The sequence below is a fragment of a genome, unplaced genomic scaffold (assembly GCF_019419815.1).
Source record: "Pyrus x bretschneideri cultivar Hongxiangsu unplaced genomic scaffold, Pyrus_bretschneideri_v1 Contig58, whole genome shotgun sequence".
NCBI classification, from domain to species: domain Eukaryota; kingdom Viridiplantae; phylum Streptophyta; class Magnoliopsida; order Rosales; family Rosaceae; genus Pyrus; species Pyrus x bretschneideri.
In genome coordinates this window covers 1,782,387-1,797,642 of record NW_025999796.1, presented here as the reverse complement: position 1 = coordinate 1,797,642, position 15,256 = coordinate 1,782,387, and the positions used below count along the sequence as shown (strand labels likewise).

Sequence of the window (15,256 nt, the reverse complement as noted above, 5' to 3'; positions counted from 1 at the left end):
AACGCCTACTTTCAAGAACTACATTGATCAATTTTCAATTTCAAAGACCGTCTTGATGGTATAAGTCAATTTTAGGGACCCTTTTAAAATTTCTTTGTAATCTTAAATTTCCTCATCTAAACAGTGTAAAGGTAAATTAGAACCCTGTATTTCTCCATCTCCTCGCTCTTATCTGTTTAATTTCTCTTTAAAACAAACAATAAAGTTATCAAAGCAAAGCAACCCCAAATATTCAACAATCTGATTTTAAACTAAATCACATAACATAAACTAATGCTATTCTGTGGTACATTAATACAATACAAATCAGTCGAGAGGAAAAACAATGAAACTAATTTTAAACAAGGGGCTCTATTTCTTTTAATCCATATATTCCCCATCTTAACTGGCCATTCAAAATGTACCAACATAAGTGGCCACAAGATGTATAAATATCTGGTAGAAAAGTTGTATAGTGATGACTGGACCAGTCGATCAGTCAAGATAAGCGATTCATTCACTCGTATGAAGGAGAAAGGCATTCATCAACCATATCAACGAGGCCTGGGTTCTCCAACGCCGCAGCCACCCGTTCCTTATCATTCAGTTGCTTATTAACTGCACATGTAAGAAAAGTAAAATCATGAATGCTAGACGAGAATAATCAAAAAATTTATTAAGATGCTTATTCCATCACCCAGGTGAAAGGTAAGACTACTTCATGTAGGTTTCTTTTAAACAGATGTCAGTAACCTTTTGTTTTAGTAACGAGATGTCAGTAACCTTTGCAATGTTAGCTTGGTGTAGATGGAATGTGTTGCTATAAGCTTAATTGTGAATTGGTTTGAGAATCATATCAACGAATCATGAGAAATTCCACAGCTCAACCATGTGTCACAAAAACCCAGAGAGAGAGAAAGAACGAGAGAGAGTACCGGCAGCTTCGGTTGCATGAGATCCTGGTGCCACCCTAATATCCACCTAACCACAATGAAAATATTAAAAAATTAGCACGCTTACAAAGGCTGAGACTTAATCGGTACAATAGAGAAGAAACAAAAGGACCATCATGAATCATAGGCAGACAATGCTGAGCTATTCCACTTTGGAGGAAAATGGGGCGTCCAATAATTATTTCTAAATGGCATCACAAGAGTGTTCGAATGGTCGAATAGTTCACAACAATGCACGAAATTTGGAGGCATAGCTAACTACTTGTTTCCGATCAAAATTTATTTTCTACACTTATGTCAAGTGGTTGCTGTAAAATATTTCTTGAGTATGTGTTTGTGTGCCTACATGTTTATGCATTTATTCTTGGATGTGTACATACACCACAAAAACCATATCAACTTGTATGTCGAGCGTGGACATATCAGAAGATTCCCTTAAACACTCATTCTTTAACAAACAGCACAAAATGATGCTTTCACAAAATTGGAGCTTCAGAATGCCTTTTAGCATTTTATCAGAAAAGTAAATAGATAAGTGGACACAAAAAGATCCGCAAAAGGCAGACTCTAATTGTTACTGATTTTCAACCAAGTTTGAGAGCATACCTATATAGTTATTCCAACTTCCAGGCATAAATCAAAAGCATACTATCGTGACCAAATACAGAGTCTATCTCCACTACGTGTAGTGACCTAATAGGTAAGCTAAACATCAAGATATTAAATCAACCAAATAACAACATAGGAAAGGTTCATCATAATATCACACTGTTGTAGAGAAACACAACTTGAGCAATATCTTCCCTGCTTCCACCATCTTGAGCAATGTCTTCCCCGCTTCCACTCTTATTCACCCAACATAAGAAATGGTGCATGACTCTTTTGTATGTATATCATAGTATTATAATGCACAATAATATGACTCTCCAAACAAACCCCTCTCCATTTTTTTTACCCAAATCTCATAAATTAAACAGACAGTTACATTTTACATTCATCTCAACAGCTTAAAAAACAGTACTATTATACAGGCAGAAATTCAATTGGATGGAGTCCTGGTATTCACTCCCAATTTAAACTATATAACATGGTAATAGAGAATCCTGTGAATCCAATTCAACAAGAAGATAAAGATCGTACCTTGTAACGAGAAGGCAAGCTCCTTAAGAGTTTAACACGTAAGCAAAGACCAATAACTGTTGCCATACTACAATGTTCCACGGTAGGAGTAAACGTGACCCTGAAGAAAACAATCATCATTTAGCCAACAGGGTTCAAAACATAGCCAGAACTAGGCAAAAGCCTATTTAAAATGAGCATAAAAAGGTCTGTCTACCTGACGTAGCCACAGCCATCATCGACTTCAATTGCATCTTCGGTTATTACTTTGAGCTCCTCCAAAGAATAAGGGTGTTCCGGGTCCTTTATATCTCTAATATGATTTAAGAATTGTTAAGGACGACTAAACTCATCCCGGCATACAAGACAAAACATAAAACTACTTTCGAAACTGATTAAAGTACAGCAATTAAGTTGATCAATGGATTAATATTCGTTCATAGAAAACAAAAACTCTTCTCGGCATACACATAGATGCTTCATATACATTTACAGTAAAATGCATAAATACAAGTATATACAGAAAGGATATCAAAAATCTCTTGTTGGTCAATGGCTTCAACGGCATATTCATCGGCAGCAGCACTTGGAACGCTACGAACCCGACGCTCTTTCCTTTCGTAGATGACCGGATTCGCATTGATTAACTCAGACACCATTTTTTCCTCAAGCAAAAATAACAGTAAACAAAATTAGAAACAAAAAGCACACCAACGTCAACGTGTGAAAAGACATGGATTCACAGCTAAAACTTTTGTTTTCCGTTACAGACACTGCTGAAACATTAAACAGTCGAAATTGTTTGTTAAACATATACATAGGTGTCTCTGTGTGTGTGTGTGTTGATATAGACATCCATACGAGGTTTAGCAGAGATTAAGGTTGCTGAAAATTTAACTAGAAATTAATATGAGAAGGAAAACCGAGAGAGAACTCCAACCTCTTTCGCTTTACGTCGCTTTCGTCAGGCTGTCAAAATTGCGGATTTTGATGGCTTGAAGAGCGATGGAGGGAGAGGCTGTGGGCGGATAAGGGCTGAGAGAAGAGGAGGTTGGTGGAGGGGGCGAGGGGGAACCTTTATTTTGGGCTGGCGGTGGTGTCGGAGGAGGGAGGAGGGAGATAGAAAACCTGATCGAGGGATCGGGTGTTGGAAGGTGAATCGTATTACCTTCCCATCACCATCTATTTAAATCATATTTTATAAAAAGAACACTGAGCATACTCTCTTAAAAGTCAAATTCTCCAAGAACTCTCCTCCTACCTTAGATTTTTGGCACAATTCCATGCCAAAATATTTTAAAGCATTGTGCAAAACATATGAGGTGGTGGATAGTCCATAAAGAGTCTCATCTTAAGAGAGTCTCTTTAGCATTTTTCTTTTATAAAGCATATGATTTGGTTGATAATGATTAGATTATTACTTAGGATGAACGGCCAATTTAGTTTCTGAATTATCATCTGAGCAAAAATTAGGTTCCTAAACTAATTTTTTCAAAAAAATAGTCATTGAATTATAAAAATCTACCAATTATATATTCGAAGCTAATATATTTAGTTTTCCGTTCATTTATGTCACGTGACTTGCATGTGATACACATTGGAAGGTAGATTAGTAATTTTACATAAAGATATAGTGTATGAAGTTAACTTTAAAGGGTAAATTAGACGTTAGATTCACAACCGATATGAAATGTTAAGGGCTATTATAGGCGAGAAAAGAACAGTAACACATTATAAAGTGTGTCAAGTGACTTAAGTTGACAAAAGAATAAAATAGCTTTGAATATAATATTAGGGATTAAATTAGCAATTTTAACTAATTTAGGGACTTATTTTATTGAAAAACTAATTCAGGAACCTAATTTTCACTGAGGTGATGTTTTAGGGGCTAAATGTAACATCCCACATCGCCCAGGGGACTGATCCTTAAATGTATATTCCCATCCTACCTAGCACGAGGCCTTTTGGGAGCTCACTGGCTTTGGGTTCCGTAGGAACTCCAAAGTTAAGCGAGTAGCGCGCGAGAGCACTCCCAGGATGGGTGACCCCTCTGGGAAGTTGCTCGTGAGTTCCCAAAAACAAAACCGTGAGGGAATGGTAAGCCCAAAGCGGACAATATCGTGCTACGGTAGTGGAAGCGGGCCCGGGAAGTGATCCGTCCCGGGTCGGGATGTGACAATTTGGTATCAGAGCCTATCCCTGGCCGCGTATGTGCCGACGAGGACGTCGGGCCCCTAAGGGGGGTGGATTGTAACATCCCACATCGCCCAGGGGACTGATCCTTAAATGTATATTCCCATCCTACCTAGCACGAGGCCTTTTGGGAGCTCACTGGCTTTGGGTTCCGTAGGAACTCCAAAGTTAAGCGAGTAGCGCGCGAGAGCACTCCCAGGATGGGTGACCCATCGGGAAGTTCTCGTGTGAGTTCCCAGAAACAAAACCGTGAGGGAATGGTAAGCCCAAAGCGGACAATATCGTGCTACGGTAGTGGAGCGGGCCCGGGAAGTGATCCGCCCCGGGCCGGGATGTGACATTCACATCCCAACCCTCAGCTCCAGTGATATTGTCCGCTTTGGCATTCCCTGCCCGCAGACAGAGCTACCGCACGGTTTTGTTCCTGCGGACCGGTACTCAGCCGTAGCCAGCGCCTGCTCTCCCCTCAGGGAGTCCGCAAAAGGCCTCACTGAAACTTAAGGTTGGCAATGGATATATAAGGCCCAAAGACCAAGCCCTCACGGGCGATGTGGGATACTACAATCCACCCCCCTTAGGGAGCCCGACGTCCTCGTCGGCACACCACGACCGTGAACCTGGCTCTGATACCAAATTGTCACATCCCAACCCTCAGCTCCAGTGATATTGTCCGCTTTGGCATTCCCTGCCCGCAGACAGAGCTACCGCACGGTTTTGTTCCTGCGGACCGGTACTCAGCCGTAGCCAGCGCCTGCTCTCCCCTCAGGGAGTCCGCAAAAGGCCTCACTGAAACTTAAGGTTGGCAATGGATATATAAGGCCCAAAGACCAAGCCCTCACGGGCGATGTGGGATACTACTATATATCCCACATCGCCCGTGAGGGCTTGGTCTTTGGGCCTTATATATCCATTGCCAACCTTAAGTTTCAGTGAGGCCTTTTGCGGACTCCCTGAGGGGAGAGCAGGCGCTGGCTACGGCTGAGTACCGGTCCGCAGGAACAAAACCGTGCGGTAGCTCTGTCTGCGGGCAGGGAATGCCAAAGCGGACAATATCACTGGAGCTGAGGGTTGGGATGTGACACTAAATCGACACTTCACCCTATTACTTAATTATTTAATTAATTTGCTTATTTTATATTAGTGACACATTATATAGTTAATGACTGTGACTTAGAAAATGGTATTACTAACATTTTCCTTTTTTAAGCCTAACAAGATTGTTGGAAAAAAAAAAAAAAAAAAAAAGGGAGCTAACAAGACTTTAGGGCTTGTTTGGTAGGGGTGGGTTCAAAAAACCAAAAACCAAAAACCAAACCAGACCGAGGCCGAAAAAAACCAAACCGAAAAAAAATCAAACTGAAACTGTCAAACCGAACCAATATATATTTAATTATTTTTTTCAATATTTATAAATAGTTTAGTCATACAATCATAATAAAATAGAACATGTTGCCAAGTTGGTTTCAGTGAAACTTTTCAAGCTGGAGCACATGGGTTCGAACCCTCATGCCTTCAGGATTTCGAAGAATTTTTTTAATTTTTATGAGAAATCAACAAAATCCTTTAATCCTAGCCACCAGTAGTAGCAGCCACACCTTTTCCATTTTTCATTCCCCTTTTCTCTCTCTTGTTCCATGCCTTCAGACTCCCTCCATGTCTATGCCTCCAATTTCTCCATTCTTCCATAACCTGGATCCTCCTTTCTATTCCAAGCTTCATATTTGTGAGACCCTCCATGTCCATGCCTCCAACTTCTTGCAGATTTGTGTCGCTAGAACAATGTCGTTTTACCCCAAGTGTAACCCTAACCCAATAACCCTCTCGCGTAGCCTGAACCTCATCTCTCTCTCTCTCTCTCTCTCTCTCGCTTGGTCTTCAACTTCAATCGCTATGTCTCTCTCAATCTCTCAGGCGACCCGCGACGGCGCGACCCTTCTCACTCTTAATCTCTCACACCTCGCCCGCGCCGTCAGTTTTTTCTTGCTGTTTCGAGTCTTGACAGCAAAAGGTTAGCCTCCTCTCTCTTTCTCTCGATCTTCAACTTCAATCACTATTTGTCTTTCTCAAACTCTGTCTCTCTCGATCTTGAATCCCAAGCGACCCGCGACGGCTCAACCCTTCTTACTCTTAATCTCTCACACCTCGCCCTCAGTGTCAGTCTCTCATCTCACTGTGAGCTTTTTCTTGCCGTTTCGAGTCTCCACTGCAAAAGGTTAGTCTCATACTCTCATTTCTCAGTATTTAATTTTATGTTCTATTTATCTATTGAAATTGGTTCTGATTAGAGAAGGATTCATTTCATACTTTGCATTTTCTATCAATCTGCCGATTTTCTAGGTTTCTTTCTGCCGTTACTACTCACTTTTCGAATTATGGTTAGAAGGATAGGACTTTGTGACCCCATATCTGCCTTTAAATTTCAGTGTGATTGTTTTTCTATTTTCTGGATTTTAATCTTGATAGCAAATTAAAAAATAGTAGGCTAAAGAACAACTTGGCGAGCTAGAACAACTGGGCAATGGGAGAGCTAGAACTGGGCAACTGGATTTTAATCTTGCTAGCAAACTAGTATTTGTTTGTCATGTTTGAGTGTACTACCAGTCCACTGGGAGAGCTAGAACAACTAGGCAATGGATCACTCCCTAATTAGAAACCTAGACAGTTAATTGTCGACTAATTAGTTTCTATAAATAAGTCAAGTTTAGGCTGATCCCCCACTAATGAAGTAGAGCTCTATACATTGTACATATATAGACGGTTGCATTGTATATGTATGCTGATTAACAGGGTGGACAGTTTGCAACAAATGTGTTTGAGAAAATTGATGGTATGGTTTATCTGTATTCACCATGCTTTAGTTCTTGACTTGTGAATTTTACAAACATAAATACATGGACAATGTACGACTTCCCCGTTTATATTGACTTGTGAATTTTACAAACTTAAAGTAGAGCTCTCTCTTTCTTAGCAACAGTTGCATTGTTAATCTCCATCTTATATATATATATATATATATATATATATATATACTGATTAACCACATAGTGAGATAACAGTTGCATTGTTAATATGTTATGTTGCCTCCTAGGCTGCCTAAGCGTTGAGCTTGAGGAGTTGAAGAGAAGAAGTGCGTGGAAGGCATGAAAACTTGAAGGTTTATTTGAATTTATGATTTTAGTTAAGTGGAATATTTCTGTAAAATTTGGATTTTGTTATGTTATGATTGTCTTGGAGATGTTAAAATTTTAGATTTTACTCATTTTCAATAAAAAAAAAAAAAAAAAAAAAAACCAACCCGAAAAAAATTAAACTGAACCGAACCGAAATTTCGGTTCGGTTCGATTCGATTTTGGCAAAATACTGAACCATTTCGAACCGAACCTAACCCTATTGTTTGGTATCTAACTTGAGAACAGAACTCAAACTTTTGTTTTTTTTTCCTTCTAAAAACACATGTTTTGATTTAAAAATTTTAAATTCAAAACCTTGTTTGGCATGCAACTTCTCAAAACTAATCCAAAACAAAAAAAAATAAACGCCTAGGCCAAACCAATTTCTTGACCACTGCATCCCTCCCCTCCCTGTGTGACCCCTTTTGCTATTTACCGACTCCTTCCTCCAAACTCACGCTGACGGACCAAGGCTAGTCATGTTGGCGATCTGAAATATGAGATCCAACGACCTCTAAAACCTTCGTTGCCGTCAATTTATCTCGGCCGGAGGATGAAGAATAGAGGTGGTGGCTATGGTGAATGCAAGTGGGAAGAGATTGAAGAGACAACACAGAAGAGAGAGAAGAGAGAGGAGGAGAGAGAGACTGGAGTGAGTGATAGAGAGAGAGATGGCAGTGAGTGGTAGAGAGAGAGAGAGGGGGAGTGAGTGATAGAGAGAGACAAACAAAAGTGAGCGGTGAATCCCAAAAAATAAAAAATTCAAAAACACACTTTTGTGCGTTTTCAACAAAATAATCGTTGTTTTCAAATATTTTTGAGTTGTGGTTTTGAGAATTGTATTCAAATCAAATGCCAAATAAAGACTTAAATTTGTGACTCAAAACTTGTTTTTGAGTTGAAAACATTGAATCCAAATCAAATACCAAACGGATCTTAGATTTCTTTTGTGTTTTGTTTTGTAAAAAATAGGATTATGAGTCTTTGCATTTAGCCATAAAGAGTCAGGCAAGCAGCAACGCTCAGAGCAATTTAGAAGGAGCATCTAATCAAAGGGTGAGAAAGTTTATTAGCTTGGCACTGAATATTGCTGAAGGAATATCCTAGGCAATAGTTATGGTTCTTCAATAACCATTCCTATTAGAAACACATTCTTGATTCTTAATTTAAAGAGCCCTCATCTCAAGCAAAGAATCATTCTCGAACTACAAAAAATCACACATTGAATAACTTAGCTTCGATTCAAATATTAGTAGACCTAACTTTTGCTCCGACCTTAACTAAAACGGTCTTTTGGGCCTTGTCTTCATGCTTGGCCTTTTATGGCTCCACAATATTTTACACCACAACCTTGGGCTTTTTTCACAGTGGCCTGTAATATTTTAGTTTAACTCAACAATTACTGTCATATTATGTGCTACATCAATTCATATCCGAATGCATATTAACTGTATGCTCTCTTTATTGGTTAGGCACTGAATTAGAATCCACATTTACATCTTGTTCTGGAGAAATGCATATGGAGTTGCAATTTCTTCATGATTTCTTGGTTACAAATGCACTCATGCTTTTCACATGAAGAGATAATGATAAGTTAGCTCCTAACTACTCAACTCAACCCAACAGTGGTACTTATATATTTTCAGCTCTTCCACTTGGACTTGAGAGTTGAGCTGAGATCAGAATGTACAAGAGTAAGCTGCAGGAGGTCTGCCATAGGAAGCAATGGGGGTTGCCAACATACACGGCCATGAAAGACGGACCGGATCACAACCCTTGCTTCAGGGCCTCTGTTTCGGTCAATGGCTTCTCCTTCGATTCCCCGGTTTCTTGCAAATCGTCCAAACAAGCCCAAAACCAAGCTGCCATGCTCGCTTTCTTTCACTTCACCTCTCCACCTTCTTCTAACCTTTCTTCTGGCACTGGTATGTATATGTCAAATTGTGATTTAACTTGCGTTGTGTTTAATCTATAAATTAATTAGTCTCCAAAATGTATAATTTTGTGTTGCATAGTATGTACAAACATATTTCCAGTAAAATTATGTAAAGAACAACCAAATTAGCATTGATAGGAATTTTACCACACACGCAAAAGGGTTAAAAACTCCTATAATACTTGCAAGAATGACAAGGATATCGTAGTATAAATGGTTCTCGCAAGGTCGTTCTCCACAAGAATTATTAAATAGTTCAAAGCAAACCAAATTTAAATTAGTTATTGTAAAATTGAAATTTGAGATGATTGATTTTATGACCTACTTTAATAAAAACGATTTTAATTAATAAAAGTAAACAAATCTGCAATATTAAAGATGAGGAAAAAGGAAACAGTTTTGTAGAAATCAAATTAGGAAAACACTAGGGATCCGCCATCACCTTAACAATCCTATATAATTCTCCTAATTACTTATGACCTACATGCATATTTCGAAGGTTATGTTTTCCTAATATATGCCTACTTGGACCCCTAATATAGAGCGTATATCAAACATGCAGTCCATCTATGGTATTCAAATCAAATCTAAACATGCATGACTCATTAAGCTTTGTGAAACCTTTTGAAAAACCATACAACCCTTAAGGCATGACATTCATCCTAAGTGAACTTGCACATATTAATCACAAGAAGCCTTCATCAATTGCAAGGACTGATCTCTGACTAAAATTGTATCAAATTACTTTTCTAAACATCCTAATGGTAGCAAATTATCAGACAATTAGATAGTATAAACCGGTGATTGATAATTTGAAAACTTGCATGCATATAAGCATAAGCAAATTGAAGAGAAACTACATATTCTTGTTAAGGCTTGTGGCCTCACCCTAGCAAAAAGAGAATTAGTTACGCATATTCATGATAAAAATCATATAGTTCTTTATTGAAATAATAAAAGATCGAAAATACCTTGAATGAAAAAGTCTAAAAACCTTTACACTTGACCAATTTCCTCTCTCTCAAACAACGCACAGAGAAGAAGTATTCTCTAACTAGGGCCGGCCAAGGTCTTTTTAACCTAGTAAAAATTAAATCCTCCTAATAAAAAGTCTTCCAATCAAACTAGGAAACTAAATACTAAAATAAAATAGGAAACATAACTCTAAATTAAATGGTAAAATTCGCCTAAAATCTGCATAGCCACGTTTTGGACCCCTAAACTGCTCCAAAATCGGTCCAGTATAGTTAGATTTAAGCTTTGGAATATTCTGAACACTTCTCTAGAAGGTTACGAACCCATCAGATTTAGAGGTTATCTTGGGCTCCAAAAACGCAATTTAAGCCCAAAAATGTCATTTTTCAGCACTGCACACTACTTTTTTATTCCATCGTCAGAAAATAACTGCTTGATAGAAAAATCCCAAATTTTGATACGAACACACCAAGAGACACACGAACGCCCTCCAATTTGAATCACTCCAAAATTCATCCATTTGATCATGTTTTGCTCCAGAGGAAGTCGAATGTCCTATATTGAAAGTATAAAACAAAGTATCAAAATTCTACCAAAATAATTACCCACAACATACTAAGAATAGGGTGAAATATATAATATGAAATTGACTCATCAAGGACTAATAACAAGTCCCAGTTTCTTGGTAGCCTGGTGACCAAGAGACCATTTTTGCAATACTGCTCTGCCGAATACATGCACTGTAAACCTGTAAATCATCTACAAAACGATGAAAAGTGATCTCTTTATTATTAGTTTGAATACATAACAGTAGACAATCAAGCACATTCCAAATTCGCAAAGTTAATCTATAAATGGAACTAACATTTCATATACATTTCCAATTCACAGCTGATCCAGAGGTGTACAACACCTTGAAGGAGGCAGAGCGCGCAGCTGCAAACACTGTTTCGATGTCACTGTCAGAAGACAGCTCCCGAATTAATGCAAGTTCTCGAAACTAGTTCCTGTCATTTGTTCTCTCAATTTCCAGTGGTTGCAGACATGAATAATATAAGTTTTCTTACTTTCCTTGTACAGGATGAGATGGGACATTACAAGAATCTTTTGCAGGAGTTAGGTCGGGAAGAAGGCTTTTGCATGCCGACATATAAGACTCTGATATCCGGTGCATCTCATATGCCAACATTCTCTTCCACTGTGGAGGTAAAAGGTGAGCGGTTCTGCGGGAATGCAGGGAAATCCAAGAAACAGGCGGAGCTGAGTGCTGCAAAGGTTGCCTATATTTCGTTAAAACAGCGTAAGTTAAATTACTTCTTCCTTTTTCTGATGATAGCTTTCGGTTGTTTCATTTTTGTGGCGGAAGAAAGGTTCTTATGGTTTTCATTTAGCATGAGCATGCACTACAAACAGAAAAATCGTATATATTCTTCTGCTGCATATGAAATTTTTTTCTTTCATACTTACCTGGCAAGGCAGGGTTTAATGATCTCAAATTATTCACCGTGATAGACGCCAGATGGTTTTTGACTCGTTACTAGGACTTAGTTGACTTGACAGTGTTTGAATTTAATCATCTGGATTTAGGGAAACAATGTGTTACGTTTATAACATTTCGCTTCACAATGTTACGTAGAATTTAAATCCTTGTATCCAACTTTGGAGTCGTGTTTGCTTCAGTGCTTTTGCTTATTTTCATATGACAGAAAGTCAATGATGTTGTACATTGAGAAGCTAGGTTAATTTCTGTTAGGTGGATTGAGTCGGAGTACTAAGCTGAGTTCCCCACATGTATTAGAACGTGCCATCAAAACCACTCAAAGCTCAGACTTGACCACTGCTGTTGAGTCACTCGAGAATCTCATACATGAACATCAATCGGTTTTATCTCCAGCTATCAAGTATGAGGACCGTGTTAATGAAACTAAAGGTGACATCTTCATCTAATACCTTGCATCTTTCTACCAGTTTTTGTGCAGTTGGATTTCAAATTGTTTTACCATTTTTCTATGAACGCATTGCTATCAAAGTTCAAGAGTCAGTCTCATCAGAAAATTCATCATCTCATGCAGAAGTGCTAATGGATAACATGAACAAAATCGGACAGTCTTCCTCATGTTCTGAATCGATATTCCCTTCAACTGAAGAAAGCGGTCCCTCTCAAACATTTAAAAAACTGAAACCTCCTACTGATGTTTCAATTTCAGATACTAATGGATGGAAAGGTGGTGGACTGAAGAGTTACTTGCTGTGCCACAGGGTTAGAGTTTACAACCAATTTCCAGATATTTCACTCCCTAATCGCATAACGGTGCTGCCCGTTAGTGATGACAAGTGGGTTCCTTTCATCCTGGAGTTCCCAAATGAAGAAAGCAATTGAGCTGTGGAGATGGTTCCAACTTTTACCAGAAATGGTCTTCTACACGACAGACTTAGTTTTATGTTTAATTCTACACGGATACTAGAATAAATTTTATGTTTAATTCTCAAAACTGATGGCAAGTAGCCTTTTCTCTTGCTCATCCCCGTTTGCATTAGTCTGATAACCATATGAGTTATAATAAATTGCATTCCTTTTGCTCACTAATTAGTGTTGGAGTTTGAGACCCTCTTGTCCCACATTGGTCAATAGTATTTTTTCACAAGCCTTTATATAGACTTATTCCTTTTTTTAGTAATTAGAACTTGGACCATTTGGAAATGGATTGAAGGCTTGGGCCTTATGGTTGTGTGGATTAGGTTTGAATATAATATAGCCTGAATATAATTAATATTAATTAATCAAGACAAGGGCCTTGGAATTTAAAATTAATCAGATTCATTAATTTTAATTTTCGGATTAAGTTTTTTAATTAATTTATTAATTAAAAAACGTTTTGATTAAAAGACACAACTATTAGAAAGAGTTGTACTTTTTGATTAAAAGATACAGTTATTAGAAAGAGCTGTGTGCTTTCAAATACACTGAACATGTATTTGAAAGGGTGTTAAACAGCCTATATATTTGCAATCACAGTATCCAAGTGAGAATCATCTTTTTCTTCCTCCTTATCTTCCGTACAAAAACTTCCAGAGAGTAAACACACAAAGCAATTCGCTAGAGTTCTATAATCCAGTGCGGGTTGTAGAATTTGGTAGTTGTATCCTGGTCGAGCAGACGTTGTAGAACCACAAGCACAAGAGTGGGACGAAAATACAATTCGAAGGACATAGCTTTTACGCTAGCCTCTACCTTCTGTGATCAAGTTAGTATCATTGATATTTTTATATTAGTTTATGTATTTATTGTATAATTTCATTCTGCACATCAAGTATATTTGGTAAATAAAATATTAGAATTTCAAGTTCTGTTTATTTCTGTTATTTTTGTTTATTTCTGAATTGTTCTCCAACAATTAGAAGCTTCAGTAATACTGTATCTGGTAACAAGGCAATGATCAAGTCTTCTGATAGGAGCATATTTAGGCGACTTACTTAGCTTGTTTTCGTGCATCTATGTTGTTAATTCATAGTTGTTTTAGTAGTTTAAGCCATTTTCGTGTGTTTTTAGGTTCATATGGCTAAGGAAGCAAAAAGATGCATTTTGGAGCATTTTGGAGCAAAATTGGGTTTGGAATGGATAGCATATGATTGGAGCCAAAGTGTTGGACGAATTTGAAGGCCTTGTATTCATTTTGGACATAAAACAAAGGGCCTAGCCCATTCTCTCTTAAACCAACCCCAAGGCCATGCATTTCCTTTCAATTCCAAATCCCACAATCACTTCAAAAGCCATGCAAAGAACCATCCATTCCATAAAAAACAATCCATCAATTCACATGCAAAACCACCATTAACACACATGCACCCAAACAAAGTCAACCTAGCTAACCCTACATGCATTCTTTATGCAACTCTTCATCATTCCACCATTCATTCTTTATTCCACAAACAAGTCACATGCATTTCCACCTTCCTACTTCATCATTTCACCACATTCTCCCTCTTTAACTCATTTCATTATTCATTCACTTTGCATTCATTCAATTCCACCCCACATGCACCCTTTATTCTTCATCATTGCAACCATGGCACATTTACACCAACAAAACAACTCCCATGCCATGGCCTACTCATATTCCCATTTCCTTTCCAACATCTCACATGCATTTCCACCTTCCTACTTCATCATTTCACCACATTTTCCCTTTTATTTCCACATGCTATTCTTCATCATTGCAGCCACAAACACCTTAAACAAATAGTCATATACATCTCCACTCCTCCTATAAATACCCTTGCATTTATTCATTCAAAAATCATCTCATTTCATACACAACACCACACCACAAACACTTCCATTCCCTCTCCTAGCCGTGGGTTTTCTTTCTATCTTCCATCTATCCTCATCCATTTCCATAATCCCCCAATCCATTCAACACACCAACAATATCCCTTAGTCCTTGTGCCACAATAAAGAGGAAGATAAGAGGGCCTAAACGTTCATACAATTCACGTTTGAGTTGTTGGAATGTTTACGCGTTTCTTTGATTTCAATGTTTAAATTCAATTCTCTTTGTTTTGTAATATGAGGAATGGAAGAGAAGAGTGCCTAAACGTTCATACAATTCAAGTTTGAGTTGTTGGAATGTTTAGGTGTTTCTTTGATTTCAAAGTTATGAGGAACTAAACCCTTTTTGGCTAGGGGTGATTTCAATACCATGATTATTTATGTAATATGAATTGATGAATTCCGGTTATGAACTCTTGATTCGTGAATGCAATTGGCTTAACTATTTGTTGATTAACTTATTTGTGTTTGTTGATTGAGGGTCGACCCTTAATTAGCATGCATAAGTATGTGGCTAAAGTTTAAGAAGGTTTCACATAATCGTTACTAACTTATACTTGAAAGTAGTGAAGGTCGCTTGTCACGATCGCGTTAAGTTTAA

At 38.0% G+C, this 15,256-nt stretch overlaps 2 protein-coding genes across 2 annotated transcripts; one reads left to right on the top strand and one right to left on the bottom strand.

Moving 5' to 3' along the window:
- Positions 1–229: 229 nt before the first annotated feature.
- Positions 230–3,280, bottom strand: LOC103937981 (protein AE7). Its single transcript, XM_009347964.3, has 6 exons — positions 2,992–3,280; positions 2,584–2,716; positions 2,269–2,374; positions 2,073–2,172; positions 915–960; positions 230–597 (listed from the first exon to the last, which is right to left on the bottom strand). The coding sequence occupies exons 2-6, from the start codon at positions 2,708–2,710 to the stop codon at positions 497–499; spliced, it is 480 nt and encodes a 159-aa protein (XP_009346239.2). The 5' UTR covers positions 2,711–2,716; positions 2,992–3,280; the 3' UTR covers positions 230–496.
- Positions 3,281–9,098: 5,818 nt separating this feature from the next.
- LOC103937986 (double-stranded RNA-binding protein 1-like) lies at positions 9,099–12,705 on the top strand. Its single transcript, XM_048571280.1, has 5 exons — positions 9,099–9,339; positions 11,217–11,311; positions 11,406–11,625; positions 12,079–12,255; positions 12,398–12,705. Exons 1-5 carry the CDS (start codon positions 9,099–9,101, stop codon positions 12,703–12,705), a joined length of 1,041 nt encoding a protein of 346 aa, XP_048427237.1.
- The last annotated feature ends 2,551 nt before the right edge of the window (positions 12,706–15,256 follow it).

Excerpts from the sequence above, each read along its gene's own strand:
- LOC103937986 (XM_048571280.1), top strand. The coding sequence starts at position 9,099 with ATGTACAAGAGTAAGCTGCAGGAGGTCTGCCATAGGAAGCAATGGGGG. Across the intron at positions 11,312-11,405 it reads AAGACAGCTCCCGAATTAAT|GATGAGATGGGACATTACAA; the intron begins GCAAGTTCTCGA and ends TTCCTTGTACAG. Across the intron at positions 11,626-12,078 it reads CTATATTTCGTTAAAACAGC|GTGGATTGAGTCGGAGTACT; the intron begins GTAAGTTAAATT and ends AATTTCTGTTAG.
- LOC103937981 (XM_009347964.3), bottom strand. The coding sequence starts at position 2,710 with ATGGTGTCTGAGTTAATCAATGCGAATCCGGTCATCTACGAAAGGAAA. Across the intron at positions 2,173-2,268 it reads GATGGCTGTGGCTACGTCAG|GGTCACGTTTACTCCTACCG; the intron begins GTAGACAGACCT and ends TGTTTTCTTCAG. Across the intron at positions 961-2,072 it reads GCTTGCCTTCTCGTTACAAG|GTGGATATTAGGGTGGCACC; the intron begins GTACGATCTTTA and ends CATTGTGGTTAG.